At 34.1% G+C, this 16,315-nt stretch overlaps 8 protein-coding genes and 1 non-coding gene across 9 annotated transcripts, besides 2 other annotated features; 6 read left to right on the forward strand and 3 right to left on the reverse strand.

Moving 5' to 3' along the window:
- Positions 1–20: 20 nt before the first annotated feature.
- TVAGG3_1040610 (centrosomal protein of 131 kDa family) lies at positions 21–1,939 on the forward strand (the record flags this gene model as incomplete). The annotated part of the gene is made up of 1 exon (XM_001302706.1): positions 21–1,904. The coding sequence occupies one exon, from the start codon at positions 21–23 to the stop codon at positions 1,902–1,904; it is 1,884 nt and encodes a 627-aa protein (XP_001302707.1).
- Positions 1,940–2,076: 137 nt separating this feature from the next.
- TVAGG3_1040620 lies at positions 2,077–2,148 on the forward strand. Its single transcript has one exon. It is a non-coding gene; the product is annotated as a tRNA-Ala (tRNA).
- A 64-nt stretch (positions 2,149–2,212) lies between these two features.
- On the reverse strand, positions 2,213–2,904 carry TVAGG3_1040630 (uncharacterized protein; the record flags this gene model as incomplete). The annotated part of the gene is made up of 1 exon (XM_001302707.1): positions 2,499–2,894. One exon carries the CDS (start codon positions 2,892–2,894, stop codon positions 2,499–2,501), a length of 396 nt encoding a protein of 131 aa, XP_001302708.1.
- Positions 2,905–3,085: 181 nt separating this feature from the next.
- Positions 3,086–6,144, forward strand: TVAGG3_1040640 (IQ domain-containing protein H family; the record flags this gene model as incomplete). The annotated part of the gene is made up of 1 exon (XM_001302708.1): positions 3,086–6,127. One exon carries the CDS (start codon positions 3,086–3,088, stop codon positions 6,125–6,127), a length of 3,042 nt encoding a protein of 1,013 aa, XP_001302709.1.
- A 306-nt stretch (positions 6,145–6,450) lies between these two features.
- Positions 6,451–6,915, reverse strand: TVAGG3_1040650 (glycine-rich protein family; the record flags this gene model as incomplete). The annotated part of the gene is made up of 1 exon (XM_001302709.2): positions 6,451–6,915. The coding sequence occupies one exon, from the start codon at positions 6,913–6,915 to the stop codon at positions 6,451–6,453; it is 465 nt and encodes a 154-aa protein (XP_001302710.1).
- A 457-nt stretch (positions 6,916–7,372) lies between these two features.
- Positions 7,373–8,412: a mobile genetic element.
- Positions 8,413–8,834: 422 nt separating this feature from the next.
- Positions 8,835–9,648, forward strand: TVAGG3_1040670 (homeodomain-like family; the record flags this gene model as incomplete). Its single annotated transcript, XM_001302710.2, has 1 exon — positions 8,845–9,261. One exon carries the CDS (start codon positions 8,845–8,847, stop codon positions 9,259–9,261), a length of 417 nt encoding a protein of 138 aa, XP_001302711.1.
- Positions 9,649–9,851: 203 nt separating this feature from the next.
- On the reverse strand, positions 9,852–11,153 carry TVAGG3_1040680 (hydroxymethylglutaryl-CoA synthase protein; the record flags this gene model as incomplete). The annotated part of the gene is made up of 1 exon (XM_001302711.1): positions 9,852–11,153. One exon carries the CDS (start codon positions 11,151–11,153, stop codon positions 9,852–9,854), a length of 1,302 nt encoding a protein of 433 aa, XP_001302712.1.
- A 2,827-nt stretch (positions 11,154–13,980) lies between these two features.
- Positions 13,981–14,229, forward strand: TVAGG3_1040690 (protein of unknown function, DUF4106 family; the record flags this gene model as incomplete). The annotated part of the gene is made up of 1 exon (XM_051255486.1): positions 13,981–14,229. The coding sequence occupies one exon, from the start codon at positions 13,981–13,983 to the stop codon at positions 14,227–14,229; it is 249 nt and encodes an 82-aa protein (XP_051081060.1).
- Positions 14,230–15,194: 965 nt separating this feature from the next.
- On the forward strand, positions 15,195–16,016 carry TVAGG3_1040700 (protein of unknown function, DUF4106 family; the record flags this gene model as incomplete). Its single annotated transcript, XM_051255487.1, has 1 exon — positions 15,195–16,016. One exon carries the CDS (start codon positions 15,195–15,197, stop codon positions 16,014–16,016), a length of 822 nt encoding a protein of 273 aa, XP_051081061.1.
- An 86-nt stretch (positions 16,017–16,102) lies between these two features.
- Positions 16,103–16,315: part of a mobile genetic element that runs on past the window's edge.

Below are 16,315 nucleotides of genomic sequence, written 5' to 3' on the forward strand. Positions count from 1 at the left end.
AAAGTGACAGATTTTATAATATGAGTGAGAATTTTTTGCGAGATTCAGGGACGTTAAATGATTTACTGGGGTATTTAGATTCTGTTCAGTCTAAGTCAGTGAATGATTTCGTTCTTCCTGATTTATCTCAAGCGCAAGAAGTTCATTCAGAATTCGTTAATAAAATGGATGAATTAGAGAGCACAATTGAGTCATCTCGAAAGAAAGAACAAGAAGCCAAGCAAGAATTGGCACAAGTTAAAGAACAAACTGCAAAAGAAATTGAAAAAATTAAAGCAAAATCTAAAAAGAAAGTAGCTCAAGCGGTACAAAAGTATACAGACATCATTAAACAGCAGCAAGAACAACAAGAAGCACTTATCAAACAAAAAGAACAACTGTTACTTCAAATTCAACAAGAAAAAAAGCGAGCACAAGTTGCAAGAGAAGAAGCTGCTAGAAGAATCAAAGAAATTGAAGATCAAGCTACACAACAAGTTGCTCAACAACGTGAACTTGCTATTGCCCAAGAAAAAGCAAGACAAAAGAAATATCTTGAAAATCGTGAAAAAGAAATCAAAGAAAATACAGTTAAAGCATTACAACCAGAGCTTGAAAATCTCATTGCTCGCCAGAAAAGAGAATTAGATGAAATCAGAGCTTCAAAAGAAGAAGAAATTCGGGCAGCAAAAGCTTCTATTGAAAGATTGGCTGAAGAAGAAAGAACTAGACTTATCGAACAGATGGATCGCGAAAGAAAACTTGAAGTTGAATCGATTGAAAAAAGATTACAATCCCAACTCGAAAGAGAAAGAGAAATGCATAATTCAGAGCTTGATAGACTTGTCCAAAAATTAAAAGCAGCCCAACAAGAACAAGAAAATTTAACATTAAAAATTTCAGAATCTCAAAATGCTCCAAAAGTCGAAGAAAAGCCACAAATTAAGACAGAAACGATAATAAAATCCGATACAAATGCAATTATCAACGAAATGAGGGAGAGATGGAAAGCAGAACTTGCTGCAGAACAATTAAAGCATCAGCAAGAGATACAGAAACTGAAAATGACTATAGAAAAGGAAGTAGAAGATGCACGTAAGGAAGAACAAGAGAAATTTGCAAGAAAAGAAGAACAAATTAAAAATCAAACGAATGAATTGTCAAAAGAAAAGAATCAGAAGAAACTTCAGGTAGTTATTGAAAGGTTGGAAGCTGATTCTAACGCTAAAATAAAGAAAATCAATGAAGATGCGGAAAGAAAGATAAATGCTGCACAATTAGAGACAAAAAAGTTCATTGCTCAACTTGAAGATGCTCAAGCAAACAGTAAAAGACAGATTGGCCTATTAGAAGCAGCTGTTGCCGATGAAAGACAAATGAATTCAAGATTAGAAAGAGAAAATGAGAGATTAGTCCATGAAATAGAGAATAACAAGACAACAATAAAATCATTACATACAGAAATAGAAGCAAAGGATAAACTTATCCAAGATACATCTAAATCATACGAAGAAAGAGTCCAATCAGCGAAGAAATCCCTTGAAGAAGAGCTTGTCAGGCAAAAAGAAATCAACGCTAAAGATAGAGCGTCATTTGAAGCAGAAAAACTTGCATGGCAAAATGAGAAAGACACAATCATCAAAAATAATGAAGAAGAGTTTGCAGCTGTCACTAAAAGAGTCAGATCTCTTGTCGAGCAGAAAGAAGAGACTATTAATCAGCTCAGAGAGCAGTTGACAATAGCTCAACAGAGAATGAAAGAAGCAGAACAAATTTTCCACCAACAGAAGAAAACAATTTTATCGACAAAGACTCCTGTGAGGGAATCTGTTTCAAAGAATCCTACTACAAGGGACTCTGTATCATCAAGGACGCCTTCAGCAAGAGATTCTGCTACTAGAAAGTCTCAAGTTTTGAAGAAATAATTATTTATAATGTTTGTTTTATGTTAATAAAAAATAATAGTTTGTAATAGTAATATCTTTCTATTAGAGTAATGATTAAGACTTTGTTTTGCAGAGTTATATTTTCTCACACATTATTATGAAAGTAATAAGTATATTCTAAAATATCTATAATTTTGAAAGAATTCGTAAAGGGGGTGTGGCTCAGTGGTAGAGTGCGACTTTAGCATAGTTGAGGCCGGGGGTTCGATTCCCCCCATCTCCATTTTTGTTTTTAAAAATCAATTGTTTTCTGCATATTCTAAGGATCTCTGAGTATTAGTTAAATAAAATGATTAATTTATCTTTTTGACCTCTTTTCCACTTATGATAGCGTTCTAACATTTCAAAACGCAATTTTGAAATCAATATTTTCTAAATAATCTGTAAAGGTTTATATTTTAAAAAGTATTCGGTCTATTTCACTGATTATGAAATATATGCGGGTATAATTTCTGTTACGAATAGAAAAGATTACTAAAAAGAAAAAAACATTTTAATTTTAGTATACAAATTAACAAAAAAACATAGTATAAATTATATATATGACGCATTCCAATTGAATTCATGGAATCATTAATCAATTGGGATATTATTCAACTTACAGGATTTAATTAGTTCTTCGTATTCTTTTTGAAGCTGTTCATTAAGTTGCTCTTCTTTTTTGATCTCATTGTCAAGGGTTTCTGATGATCGTAAAGCTAAACAATATTGAAAAATCATACTAGATGTTCCAATTTCTTCGATATTTTTAATTGAACGATATGCATCCACATACGGTGTTGCACGAGAGGAGCATGCACCTTGATCTATTTTAATTTGATTTTCGTAAGCTTTTTTTGCTTGAGAATCCAAAGCCATTTTCAAATTCGGATTTCCCATTGTCCTTATATAATGCTGATACTCGGGGGAGTCATTGTATGCAGCTAACTGAGGATTAATAACAGAATATTGAAAACTTTCTGCTTCCATTGTAATAAAAGTGACAAATAAACATCTTTTATAGAAAAATAAAATCATTCATTTTTATTTAGTTAAACAATTTTTTTACAAAAATAATTGAACAAAATTTTTTTGAATTTAATTATAAATCTTTCCGTCTCTCAATGATAAATTCTTAGTATTTAAGAGTTTTACACGGATGATAAATTAAAAATATATAAATGGATGCACAATATGTGCATCAAAGGGACTTAACGACAATTCTGACTGAGCTCGAAGAGAATTTGAAGCGAATAGCTTCAAAACATCCGGAGAACTCAGAGCAAGAGCATGCTGCAAAGCAAGAAATCAACAAATTAATTACAAATGCGGATACAGACTTAAGATTGAAAACACAAACAATAGTCAGATCGAGACTTGGCATCTCAAAAACACTACCTGCTAATGTTATAGACACAGATTACGTATCAACGATGCACGTTATTAAATCAAATCGCCCAATCGTTCCAGATTTAAAGCCAGAATTCAGGGCACCTCAATTAGAACGATCATTCACAGCATCTACTAAAAGAAAAATAGAACCAAAACAATCTCTTCCTGTTCTTCGACAAATTCCAGCTTCAGCACCAACCAGACCGAAAACATCTCTCGAAAGAGCGAAAATATCGAAAGTTATACACAAACCAAAGCTTCCTAGGCCAGATTTTAGAGATCCTGCCGCTCCATTGCCAAAATTAGAAGAAGCTCAAATTGCAGAGACAGGATTCTTTGAACTCACAGAAAAAGGATTACTCAGAGAAGGTGATATACAAGGGAAGCTCGAAGACTCAATAAAAGTCGATCCTTTTGTTTATGACTTTATGAAGATACCAATGGAGTTAAAACCAGCATACAAACTATCTCCAGAGGAAGCATCAACTTTAGCAGAAGAACAATCGAAGAAAAACGCTGAACAGAATAATTTAATTCCTCCAGCAACAAATCAACCATATCAACCTTCAAGACAGACAATTATATTCATTAATGGAGATCCTCTCGTTAATTCCATCGAATATACAGTATTTAGACGTACTTACGCCAACATTTGGGAACAAATCGAGATTATCCTCCCAACGATCAAGAGATTCTGCGAGAAATACGTAATAACACGTGTGAAAGTCGATTCTAAGCTATTATACGAGATGTGTAAGCTTGATCCTGATGATGTTTCCGATGAAAGAATGTGGGGAATATTTGTCGGCATTGACGAAGACGAAGTCAAGAAGAAAAAGAAGTCACAGAAGTATGGATTCGGTTTTATTGGTCCTGATGCTGAGAAAAGAGCTGCTGTATGTATTCAAAGTATATGGAGAGGTTTTCAATCGAGAAGATTACTTAGAAACATCAGAAGAAACAATGCTGCTGCAAGAATCATCCAGAGAGCATACAGATCTTCTGTTATTCGCAAGAAATTTGTTTCATTCCACGAAGCAGAGACAAGGAAGCGTGCTAAGATGTATGAAACACACCAAAACGAGTTAGGCGTATACGATAATAACAGAAAGACCTTTGTTGTTCACTTGATTGAGAGTGATAATCCAATGAATTTCGCAAGATTAGCAGATATCAACGAAAACACGTCACTTGTTTTCTTCTTCTTCAAGCACCCGATACATACAACCATTAGGCAGAAATTCAGGGCTCTTGCAAAGGCTCCTGATATGCTAAATTTTTGCTGGCCAAGTTTCAAGCGGTTATCTCCCAATTTTTCTGTAGAAGATATGATTGCATCGGATCTGACGACCATTCAAAAAATCAAACAAGTTGCGGTAAATACGTCTGGAATATTGATTCCTAACAGTATTTCGGTTGCAACAATTGAAGCAAGTTTAAGGTTAAACGCGGTAGTTCTTTCTCCTACTTTAATGAGGATATCCTTGTATTCTACACGTGATTCTATCAGGAGAATCTTTTCTAGCCTTGATTTGCCGATTTTACTTGGAAGTTCCGAAATATTCGATATGAATACGCTTTGCAGCAACTTGACTGACTTGTCAATGTCATTTCCAACCATTAACAGATGGTTGTTGCATGGAAACAATGGTGAATTCGCATGGTTGAACACAACTGATGTTTCATTGCTTGAAAATCTCAGAGAAAGCAAAATAATGGAATCAGATAACCAGAAAGAAATCATCCATTTCAGAGAAATCCTCTTCCAATACTACTTTAATAACTTGATGAAGTTATTACAGCACACAGGATCATCAGAACTGCAACCATTCATGAGGAAGATGTATGAGCAGGGCTTTTTGGTTGAATCTGCCCCATGGATGGTCAGATGTTCTCCAGAAGTTTCATTTGTATTGACTTCCAACGAAGAAATGAAGATCACTGGTACTTGGGAGCGTCTTTTCATCAGTGCTTATGAGCCATTTGCCATCATTGTTCCTGCATTTATCGCTCCTACAAATGAGATCAGAACTAAAACACAGAAAATCGCAAATGATTGCATGAACAAGCATTTATTTGGCCATAACATTGTCACTTATTATTACTCCATCGAAGAAAAACAAGATAATAGTTTTGAGACGAAATTAACTCTATTTTCTGATAATCTTCGCTTAGGAGTTTATGCAGAAACATTACCATTGCATGCTGTAGAGATGTTTGCAGGTACTAGCTTCGATCAAACAACACTTTCTTTAGGCGAAAACATGTTTGTTTATGTTCAAGACAATTTAATGATGCCATGGCCGGTTGAAGTCGATGCTATTGAGCTAAAGATGCAATCATTTGATATTCCAATTAACAAGAAAGTCTTTGTTCTTCCTTCTTTGTATGATAAATCAAAGATAGGTCTTGTTATCAAAGAACAAACTATTGATTCATTGATCAGTTTGTGTTTGAGAACGATGAAGTTTTTGGCCGAAGATTTTTATGAAAGAAAAGTTGGAGCACAAACAGCATTAGCAGAGTATGTTCGTGCTATTTCAAACTTGAAGTCTCAATTAACAATTAACAAAGAATTGACTTCTACTTTCATAAACACTAAAGTCCAATATGGCCTTGAATCAAGTAAATCTCAATTTGTCTTTGGAGACGAGAATGATCCAGACTCGCTCAAGTCAATTGAAAGGATTCTGACTGAAGACGAAAAGAACAATCCAATTCAGATGGACAGAACAGCGACATTTGATAAGATATCTGTAGATTCAAATGAACATATATCACCTTTAACATCTCCTTTATCAGTAATGACTCAGAAGTTCCTAGAAAAATAAGAATATTTGTTTTTTATATCTTTTTTTGTTTGTTTATTTTTATCATAAAATATTATTTTGAATATAAAATTCCTAGACTAATATTTGTTATATCACATGATGGTGTTGTAAAATAGAGGAAATTATGACTATATTGTTAATATTATTGAGTAAATATGTTTGTTATTAAACTTGAAATCGAAATTGAATCCATAAAATTCTTATGATCAGTCGTTTTATTAACTATACTACTAAAACAGAATTCAACTTTAATCAATATCCTATAATTCATTTCAATCTTTTATTTGGTCCTAAGAACAATGAAAAAGCAATGATATTATTTTTTATTCAAATAAAATCAAAAGTAACAAAGTATTAAACTCAAAAGCAAAGTAAAAGTATTTGCAAAAAGAATTATCATAGTAAACACGAGAAATAATGACATACCCATCGCCATCATACTTAGTTTGAGTTCCGTTTTTCAAAGCGATGTTGGTGAAAGTAAATTGCGGCTCAATTTTACAATCAGGATGTCCTGATATATATGAGCTCCCACCAGTACCAGGAGCATATTGCTGAGCTAATCCTCCACGATACCCTGCTCCTCCACCACCAGAACCTTCAGATCCACTCCCAGCATCTGTTACTCCGGTTTTTCCATCCTGACTTGTGCCAGTCATCGATCCAAATGTTTGATTTACTCCAGAATTAACAACATTCCGACCTATGTTCTCGGCATTATTGCTGCTTATTCCCCCTGCATCTCCCCAAACGAATTTGTTTGTATCATATTGCGCTGTAGTCATCATTCCGCCACCACCACCAGCGGCAACTATTATTGGAGATGTTTGATCTTTATTTAATGAGATGACTGTTCTTCCACCTCCAGATCCTCCAGATATCACTTGTTTCCCGAGGAAGGTAGTTCCAGAACCGCCTTTTCCTCCACCATTGATACCTCCTGGAGTAATTGAGCCATCAAATTTTCCCGATCGGCCTTTTCCTCCAAGTGTAATGTATATTTTTATCGGTTCTCTTAATTTTGCAACTCCTGACACATACGCGCCGTAGCCATGGCCATCACCACCACCTGCAGGTCCGTAAGATTCGATAAAATAGCGTCCAGGAAAGAATTGGTACTCGAAAGTCTGTCCAAGAGCTGTGAACCTTTTAAGCTCTTTGAGACTAATCAATTAATTTTGGAAGTTGTGATGTGAAACATTCAAAAAATTAAATTCAAAATTATTGAATTAGATAAAATTTTAAGGGTGCACACGAGAGGATCATGTAAACTTCAGAATTTAGAACCTTATTTTTAGGCATTATCTTGGCTACCTATTTAGGCTCGAAAAGCAAAAAATATCAAAAAATACAACTTGACTCCATTATGACCCTTTCATGGAGGTAGTTTTTATCCGCTAGTATTTTCCCTTTGAATCTCTTTACAATTCGAAATCAAATTCAAATCTCAGTAGAAGAAAGGAAGAATCGACTTACTACGGTTGTAATACGAATAAATACATATATTTAATTATTTTATTTACATAATAATTGTTTGAAGCTCATATTCCATCAAATTTTTAAATAAAAACATTAAAATGTTGAAAATGTTCATATATTTTAATAGGGTTTTGGCACTTTATTGAGGAATTACTACATACATAGTCGAACTGAACTTGATATTTTGAAATTTAAATTATTTATCAAAATTAAAATTTAACTTGAAATTTATAATTATTTAGTCATATTTTGCATAATTCTAAGTAGATTTTGTAAAAAATCAAGAAAGAAAAATTTTAACGTGCTTTATTTTTTCTTTTTTATAATAATACATATTATTATATAATTAACATATTCATAATGTTTCACCCTTTCAAAAATATAATCCTCCTCCTCTCAAATAAACGTACATACGGGTGGCCTCTTTTTTCAAAAAATTAAAATTTGAAATTTTGGGCTCAAATATTAGAGATTTTTTCAACCTTCAACGATATATGTTGTCTATATCAGACCTCCTTTCTTTTTGATACTTAACATTGTTCCTAAATCTTAGCCGTTAAGGCTGTTCTGAAAATATTTTTTTTTCGAAAAAATTCGACAAAAATTCTTAAAATTCAAAAATCCCTTAATTCCTGAGGATTTTGGAAAAAAGTTTTTACATGAACATGTGTATATTATATGAAGTATATTGATAAGGTAAAAATCAAATTTTATTGCATATTCATCGAGAAAATAAACTAACGAATCCCTCAAAATTGAGAGGGTAATCCTCCTCCTCTCAAATAAACGTACATACGGGTGCACCCTTAAAACCGAAATGTGAGTTTTTCATATTATGATATTTACACACAATTTCAGTAATACTAAAAGTGACATTTGGATGAGAATCTGTTGATGATTCCTAATGCATTCTCTTTGTATCTATCCAGAACTTTTAATAAATCAAGCTTATATCGCTTTATTTCTTAAAGCTTAAACATGTAATTTAGCTTAGTAATTCGTTTTCCCATCTATAATTAAATGCAATCAAGGTTATCTGTGGAGTACTGAGTTCTGTTTTGCACCAAATTGCATAATTGATCTTCTAAGTTGGCTATCATCCAGGGATTGCTTGAATCTCAATAAATGATGGATATTTTTGAAATATTTATGAAAATTTTAATGTTTTATATAATGATATGATTAGAACTATGTAAAGAAATAATCATATGATTTTTTTTTTCGGCGCCAAAATTCATATGTCACTGGATATTGTAAAACCTGATGAACCTGAAAAAGAACCAGAAAAGAAGGACATAGCGGCCAAACCACCACAGCAAGGCCCTAAAAAAGAGGTATTTAAACGACCGCTTACAGAAGAAGAAAAATTGATTATTGTAGATTATTATCATCAATGGGGTAAACAATGGACCAAAATTGCAAAACGCATAGGTAGAAGTGAAAGTACAGTCCGAAAATGGTATGAAACATTTCAGAGAACTGGTACAAGCAGCAGACCTCCTGGTCGCGAAACTCTAATTTCACAACCAATCATCGAACAAGTTATATCAATATCAGCAGAAGATCCATCACTTACTCTAGATGCTATTTCTAAGAAAGTCGGAATTTCAAGGAGTTCCGTTCATAATATATTAAAGCAGCATAATGTTAAATAAGTTATAATTACTACAACATGCAACACGTGTTGTTGCTCATACATTTCATGCTGAGTTTATCCTTAATTGCATGAAAATTAAATTTCATTTTTCTCTATTGTTTAAAATCAAAATTCTGTTATCATATAATGTTTATTAAACGAATATACTTTTTATATTTGATCTAATACCAAAGTATTTTCAATTTTGGGGAAAAAAATCTAATACATTCCTTCTTAATTCATAGCTTCCTTGTGATTACCTAATAAAGTGCGAGTACTAGGTTATTATTTCGGTCATTTTTCTCAAGTATTGAAGATTATCTAAAAAAAATTTTGAATTATATTGCAATATTACATAATGATTATATAAATTAGATTGTAATTTTATTATGATGCAAAGCTCTCGTTTTACTTTTGCTCAAAACTAAATAATTATCTTCCAAAAATTTTTTGAAATTAAAAAAATGAAATAAAAAAATAATATTTTGACTTTGCTTTCCATATGAAAAAAATTTCATTGCTTTTTGATGTAGAAAAATACTCATTGAAATAGAACAAAAATAGCAAAATGCATAAGAATTTTTGAAATATAACATTTATTCATTAATTTTATTCTTTTCTCTTATAAATGCGTCTCCAGTTATCATCAATCTTCTCAAGGTACCATGCGCCGCTTTCAATAAGATCGAGGCTGCATGATGGTTCATAAGGTGCAGTTCTGTAGAGTTGATCAGCGAGTTTGATGTCGTGGTCATAATCAGATACCTTTCTCTGAACTCTGTTTGCAAGTCTTTCTTCGAGATTCAATGCATCTTTCATAAATTTAATATCACCAACAACATTGAGGACATACATTGAAGATGCTGCACCACTACCGTAGCTAAACATCATCAATCTCTTTCCTGTAAGATCGCGGTTGAATATTAATGAAGACAAAGCCATGTAAAGAGATGCAGTGTATCCATTGCCGCACATTGCGGACATTAATGATGCAGGTTGTACTTTATCCTTGAAAATTTGTGCTGCATCATGGGATTGTTGTGAAACTGTCTGATGTTCAGATCTTGTCTTAATAATTTCAGGATCATTGTTATCTTGATGCTGATCAAGGAAGTTAAGACGACCTGTGCACTTCTTGATATGGTTCTGGAACGGTGTGTGGAATACAACGTAATCAAATTTATCGAGTGTTGTTCCAGGATGGCGTGTACGGAATTGCATGTAGCAATTCTCGAGGCATTCGTAGTAAAGTGTCAAGGAGAGTGGTCCATCAACCTTAGGATGTGGATTGGCCGGATTTGGCTTCCAAAAATCGAAGCTGTGAGTGAAATAGTTTGTTAACGAGCCCTTTTCGAAAACAATTGGGGCGTCTGGACCAAGCACCATTGCTACAGCACCGCATCCTCCTGTTGGTCTGGCAGCTCTATCATCATAAACGGCAATGTCAGCGCAAACGACAAGAGCAAGTCTGCCATCCCACTGTGAAGACTCAATCCAGGCAAGTGAATTGAGAAATGCAGCGGTTCCGCCATAACAGGCATTAGTATTGTCGACACCCATAATAGAGTGGTTTTCTTCGAATAATTGCATTACGAATGACTTTATTGATTTTGAACGATCAATAGCAGTCTCTGAACCGATCTCGAGACGCCCAAAATCTGTTGGCTTGTATCCATATGTGTCCATGAGCTTCTGCACAGCACTCATCGCAATAGATGCAGTATCTTCATGGTCTGTGCAAAATGAGAGAGCTGTCTGACCAAGACCTTTTGTGAATTTACCTTTAATCTTTGTGCGTGATTCTTCTCCGAGGATGGAGATTTCGGTTTCTTCAAGATCATCCTGTGTAACATAGCTTCTAGGAATGTTGACCTGAATGGCTTTGATGCCGATGTTCTGAGGAACAGACATTATGAAAATTTAAATAAACTTCTCAATTCTCAGAAAATTGTCAATTAGATTTTATCAACCAAGCAAAATAAGGGTTTCGTTTTGCGAAAAAAACGTACAATACGCAATTTCGCTAAAAAACATTTAGCTAGCAATTTCGACCTTTGACTCCACTCAAGACGTCACTTTTTTAATTTTGCGGTATCATATTTTTGGAAAATCTTTATGAATATTATATAAGAAGTCTCTTTAATATCTATATTTCATATTTTTATCGATTTTTAAAGTTTTTGCGAAAAGTATTCAATTATTTTTGCTATTTGGTCGGGTAAATGTCAGATTTGCGACATTTTCTGATATGATATTCAGATTCTACGTTGATCATAATGCTTATAGAACCCTCTTGCTATTGTGTCAAAATTGCGAAACCGATAGCAAAAATATCTCGCAATATCAAAATTGAGATATTGAGTGAATTATGCATTATAGAGATTAAAAATCTGATTTCTGAAAACATCTCATCAGTTTCTAGCTAATTCAAAAATCTTTACTATCTTATTCGATTAAAATGAAAAGGGAATAGTTTCATTATGCTTTAAATGACAGCCTTATAATATAATCATAGTTTTCGCTCAATATGCAGCATTTTTTTTTCGAAATCTATGGTCAATGTCCTAAATACTGATTGCTTTGCATTCATATCAAAAAAAAAAAAAAAAGGTAGTGGGGCTTCCAGGGGCTGCGCCCCTTCTAGCCCCGAAGATGTTTAGTATAAATGAAGTTTTTATTCGGAAAATTGTTAGTCTTCTTGGTCGAAAACATTATATAATGTTTCACTTTTCACAAATTATATATGTTTTCATGTTTTGTCAAGACTTCTTCTTCGTAAATGTTTTGTCAAGACTTCTTCGTAAATGTTTTGTCAAGACTTCTTCGTAAATGTTTTGTCAAGACTTCTTCGTAAATGTTTTGTCAAGACTTCTTCGTAAATGTTTTGTCAAGACTTCTTCTTCGTAAATGTTTTGTCAAGACTTCTTCGTAAATGTTTTGTCAAGACTTCTTCTTCGTAAATGTTTTGTCAAGACTTCTTCGTAAATGACCAAAAATATATTTTAGGTGAAGAGGTGAGATTTCACCTGTTTTTTCACCTCATTTCTCACCTCTTGAATTTTCATGAAATTTACACCAAAAATATATTTTAGGTGAAGAGGTGAGATTTCACCTGTTTTTTCACCTAATTTTTCACCCTCTTGAATTTTACACCAAAAATATATTTTAGGTGAAGAGGTGAGATTTCACCTGTTTTTTCACCTAATTTTTCACCCTCTTGAATTTTCATGAAATTTACACCAAAAATATACTACTAGGGTCATTTACGAAGAAATCTCAACAAAGTCTTTACGATGAAATCTCAACAAAACATAGACAAGAAAGTTCATGAGAAATTAGATGAAGAAGTCTTAACAAAGTCTTTACGAAGAAATTCATGAAAATTCAAGAGGTGAGAAATGAGGTGAAAAAAGAGGTGAAATCTCACCTCTTCACCTAAAATATATTTTTGGGTCATTTACGAAGAAATCTCAACAAAGTCTTTACGAAGAAATCTCAACAAAGTCTTTACGAAGAAGTCACAATAAAGTCTTTACGAAGAAGTCACAATAAACATCTGTCAAAAACCGCTTTTTAACTTCACTTAAAATGCCACGTAAGCTACGTAAGAATATACGTAAGAGGAAGAGAGCATTGAAACATCCAATAGTAAGACTAACACCACAACAACAGTTGCAACAACAAATGCTGAATGACCCCACTATGTTGCAACAAATGTCAAGCAATCCTATGCTTTTAAACCGAGTTGTTGGTGCACAGAGTGGAGGTTTAAGAGCGGCACTTTTAGCGAAAATGGCAGGCTATGGTGGAGCTGCAGACGGAACAGCCTATAACCCTCAAAGTCAAATGAATTTGAGTTCACTCAAAAATCAAATAACAGATGTCAAAAAGTCAAACATAGACATACAGAAGCAAATAAGTGAAAACGAAAAGAAACTAGAATATGACAGACACACAAAGAAACTCAATGAGTTAAACGTAGAGAAAAAGAAGAAGAAAGAACAACTGAAAGAACTAAGTACAGAGGAATATGCGAAAAAAGTGTCAGAAAAAGCAACAGAAGTAGCAAAAATGGAACAAGATGTCATAAATTTGAAAAACCATACTACTCAATATAAAGTACTGAAAGATGAAGAGATAAAACAAAAAGCCCTGAAGACATATATGGATAGCGATGAGTATAAAAAAGAAGTTGAAGCAAATGTAAAGGCAGAAAAACTTTTACAGTTGCAAAACCAAACCGTACAGTATGAAAACTTAGCACAAGAAAGTAAAAATAACGACGCGGCTATGCAAAAGGCAATGAAAAGCGCAGAATATATAAAAGCTAACAATGACTGGTTAGATGCCCAAGCCAACGCTAAAGCAGCCCAACTCATAGGGTCAATAAGGACAAAAATACAAGCGGATGAAGACAGTTCAAATGAAGCTTTAACGAATGCTGACTTTAAGAACGCCTTCGAAGCTCTTCATAGTAAGGTGAAACAAGTGAACGACTTCTCATCTGGAAAGAAACTGAAGTCTGAAGGTTTCGACAAAGAGTTAAGAGAAGTAGCACAAAATATGACGAAAATAACAGATGCAGCAACGAGACAGGCAGTTCAAAGTGCCTATGACGCCGTTAGAGCAACTGTTGTGAAAAGTCAAGAAAAAGAGTTACAACAGACCAAAACAGACCTAGTAAATGCTTTCTTAAAAACGAAAAGTCAGGTAGGACATTACGCTGCAGATGGAACATATGTGCCAGCTGGTGGAACTTATATACCACCAAACCCTCCAAGAGAAGCACCTGCACCAGGACTACCTAAAACATTTACATCGTCACATGGACACAGACACAGGCATGCACCAAAACCAACACAACAACCAACACAACAACCAACACAACAACCAGCACAACAACAACAACAACAACCAACACAACAACAACCACAAACAGAGCAAGGACATAAAAGAAGTAGAGAACAAGGAAACCAAGAATTCTTAAAAATGCTTAAAGAAGAGTGTGGTTTCCCAGATACTGTTGACTTTAGTGACAGATATAAAGAAGCTATTGGAAAGTTCAAGGATGGAAATACTGACCCGAACCTATTTAGCTTTATGGCTCAGCACCAAAACGGATATAATCTCAAACCTGGAAAATACAAGCTCGCTAAGGGATATGATTTAATAGCATATCATCCAAATGACATGGATGAATTTACTCCGAGATATTTGATGTCAGAGCTAAATGACAATTCAACTTTCGTCATGAAACGCGTAAAAAATAGAGACGGAACGAAAGAACAAAAGCTTATGAATGCGGATGACGTAGATAGGGAAATTGTTGAAAACGGTCTCGGAATATATGAAATGCCAGCAGATGAGGTACAAGAAACTCCACAGGAAGAAGTTCAGATACAACCAGACATGGAAGAAATAGTTCAGCAACAACAGCTAGAAGAGCCTGAAGGAAACGAACAAGTCCTTCCTTTGGAAACTAACTTCACAGAACTAGATGAAGATTTGGAACAGCCGAAAAATCTTGACCCTCAACAAGAGTATGCGGAGAATATGGAATATTTCCAAGAGTCTAAAAAAAATTCGGCTGACATAGTAGAAGAATATCGAAAAATGTTTGCCGACATACAAAAGACTCCAGCACCAGATGAAAATATTCAGCATAGAATGGAAGAACTGAAAAAAAATGTACACAAATACAACAACCCTTTTTACTTACGAGCATTTAACGTTCAATCTTCGGATGAACTCGGTGAAAATAAAAGGTTAAATTTCAAGAAAACATATAGAAATGAAACATTGTTTAAAGTTCATTCAGAACCTAACCAAGATGGAAACAAACCTACTTTTGTTTCTGCAGACGATGGAACTACAATGAGATGGGGTCATAAAGCTAATCCGGATAGGTGGTTCATAAACTTACAACCACAATTCCAAGAAGTTGTAGACGCAATGGAAGTCAATGGTGAACGAGATATAGCTGGTATTTTAAGCGCGGCTTTAATGCCATTGAAAGATATGAAACATGCAGATATTTTGGACCAGTATGAAATGAACATGGCTGATGGAAATATAACACCTGACGTTCTAGAACATTTATCTCAAAGAACTACACAGAACCATAGAGATGGTATATTTGGTGAAGAGTTTAGAAAGAAAGTTAGGGAGGGAGAAGGAAGAGAACCTATTGTACATGACCTTGCAAACGAAAGTTTACAAAATGTCATAAAAACTTACTTTGCAGACAATGAACCGAGAAGGGATGAATATTTAAGAAAACTCAAATGGACAGTACCAAATGAAATGTTAGTATTGAAAAACATGTTCCTTGACAAAATAAAACCAACTACAGAAATAAACGACGCAAGACTGAAAGATTGGGTAGAAGCTTTCCCATTCACAAAAGATATAGTTGGTAACATGGAAAGAAAACCAGAATGGCTACAAAAACATATATTTGGAAACGAGCATATTCCATATGGACAGGCACTGTTTGAAGAGCTTGAACCGGAAACTCAGGAAAGAGTCATGCAAACAATACGCGAAGACTCAAATACAAACTATGACAAACTCTTTCTAGGATATAGGTTACCTGAGATGGGCGACCAAGAGCCAAAAGGCAAAAAGGACATGGAAATTTGCAACATACTAGATGAACATAATGCAAAGATGCAACAACTTCAAGCAGAGGGCAATGAAGGAAAAAGAAGAGTTAAAAACTCAGTCAGGAAGAAAGTAAAGCTTGGTCCACGTGGGTTCTATTATGACATATAAATCCAACTATTCTATATTTTTACTCATATGAAATGTACGCCGCTCAGAATATAACGCCAACAGTTTTGGATGCCATGAATGGAAATGTTTCCGAATGGTATAACGAATGCGACAATGCCATTAGAAGGTCAGAAATAGTTCCTGGAACTTACGAATATACAACTGCTGTTTCTTATGGAAACGTAGGTGAGTTTGGAGAAGGTTCTTCAACAACAGTAGATATTGCTTGCGACAGGTTTCATATAATTTCTATTGACAACTCTTTCTTATACGTGGAACAAGACATTGAAATAAAACCT

This window comes from Trichomonas vaginalis, chromosome I (genome assembly GCF_026262505.1).
Source record: "Trichomonas vaginalis G3 chromosome I, whole genome shotgun sequence".
Lineage (NCBI taxonomy): Eukaryota > Parabasalia > Trichomonadida > Trichomonadidae > Trichomonas > Trichomonas vaginalis.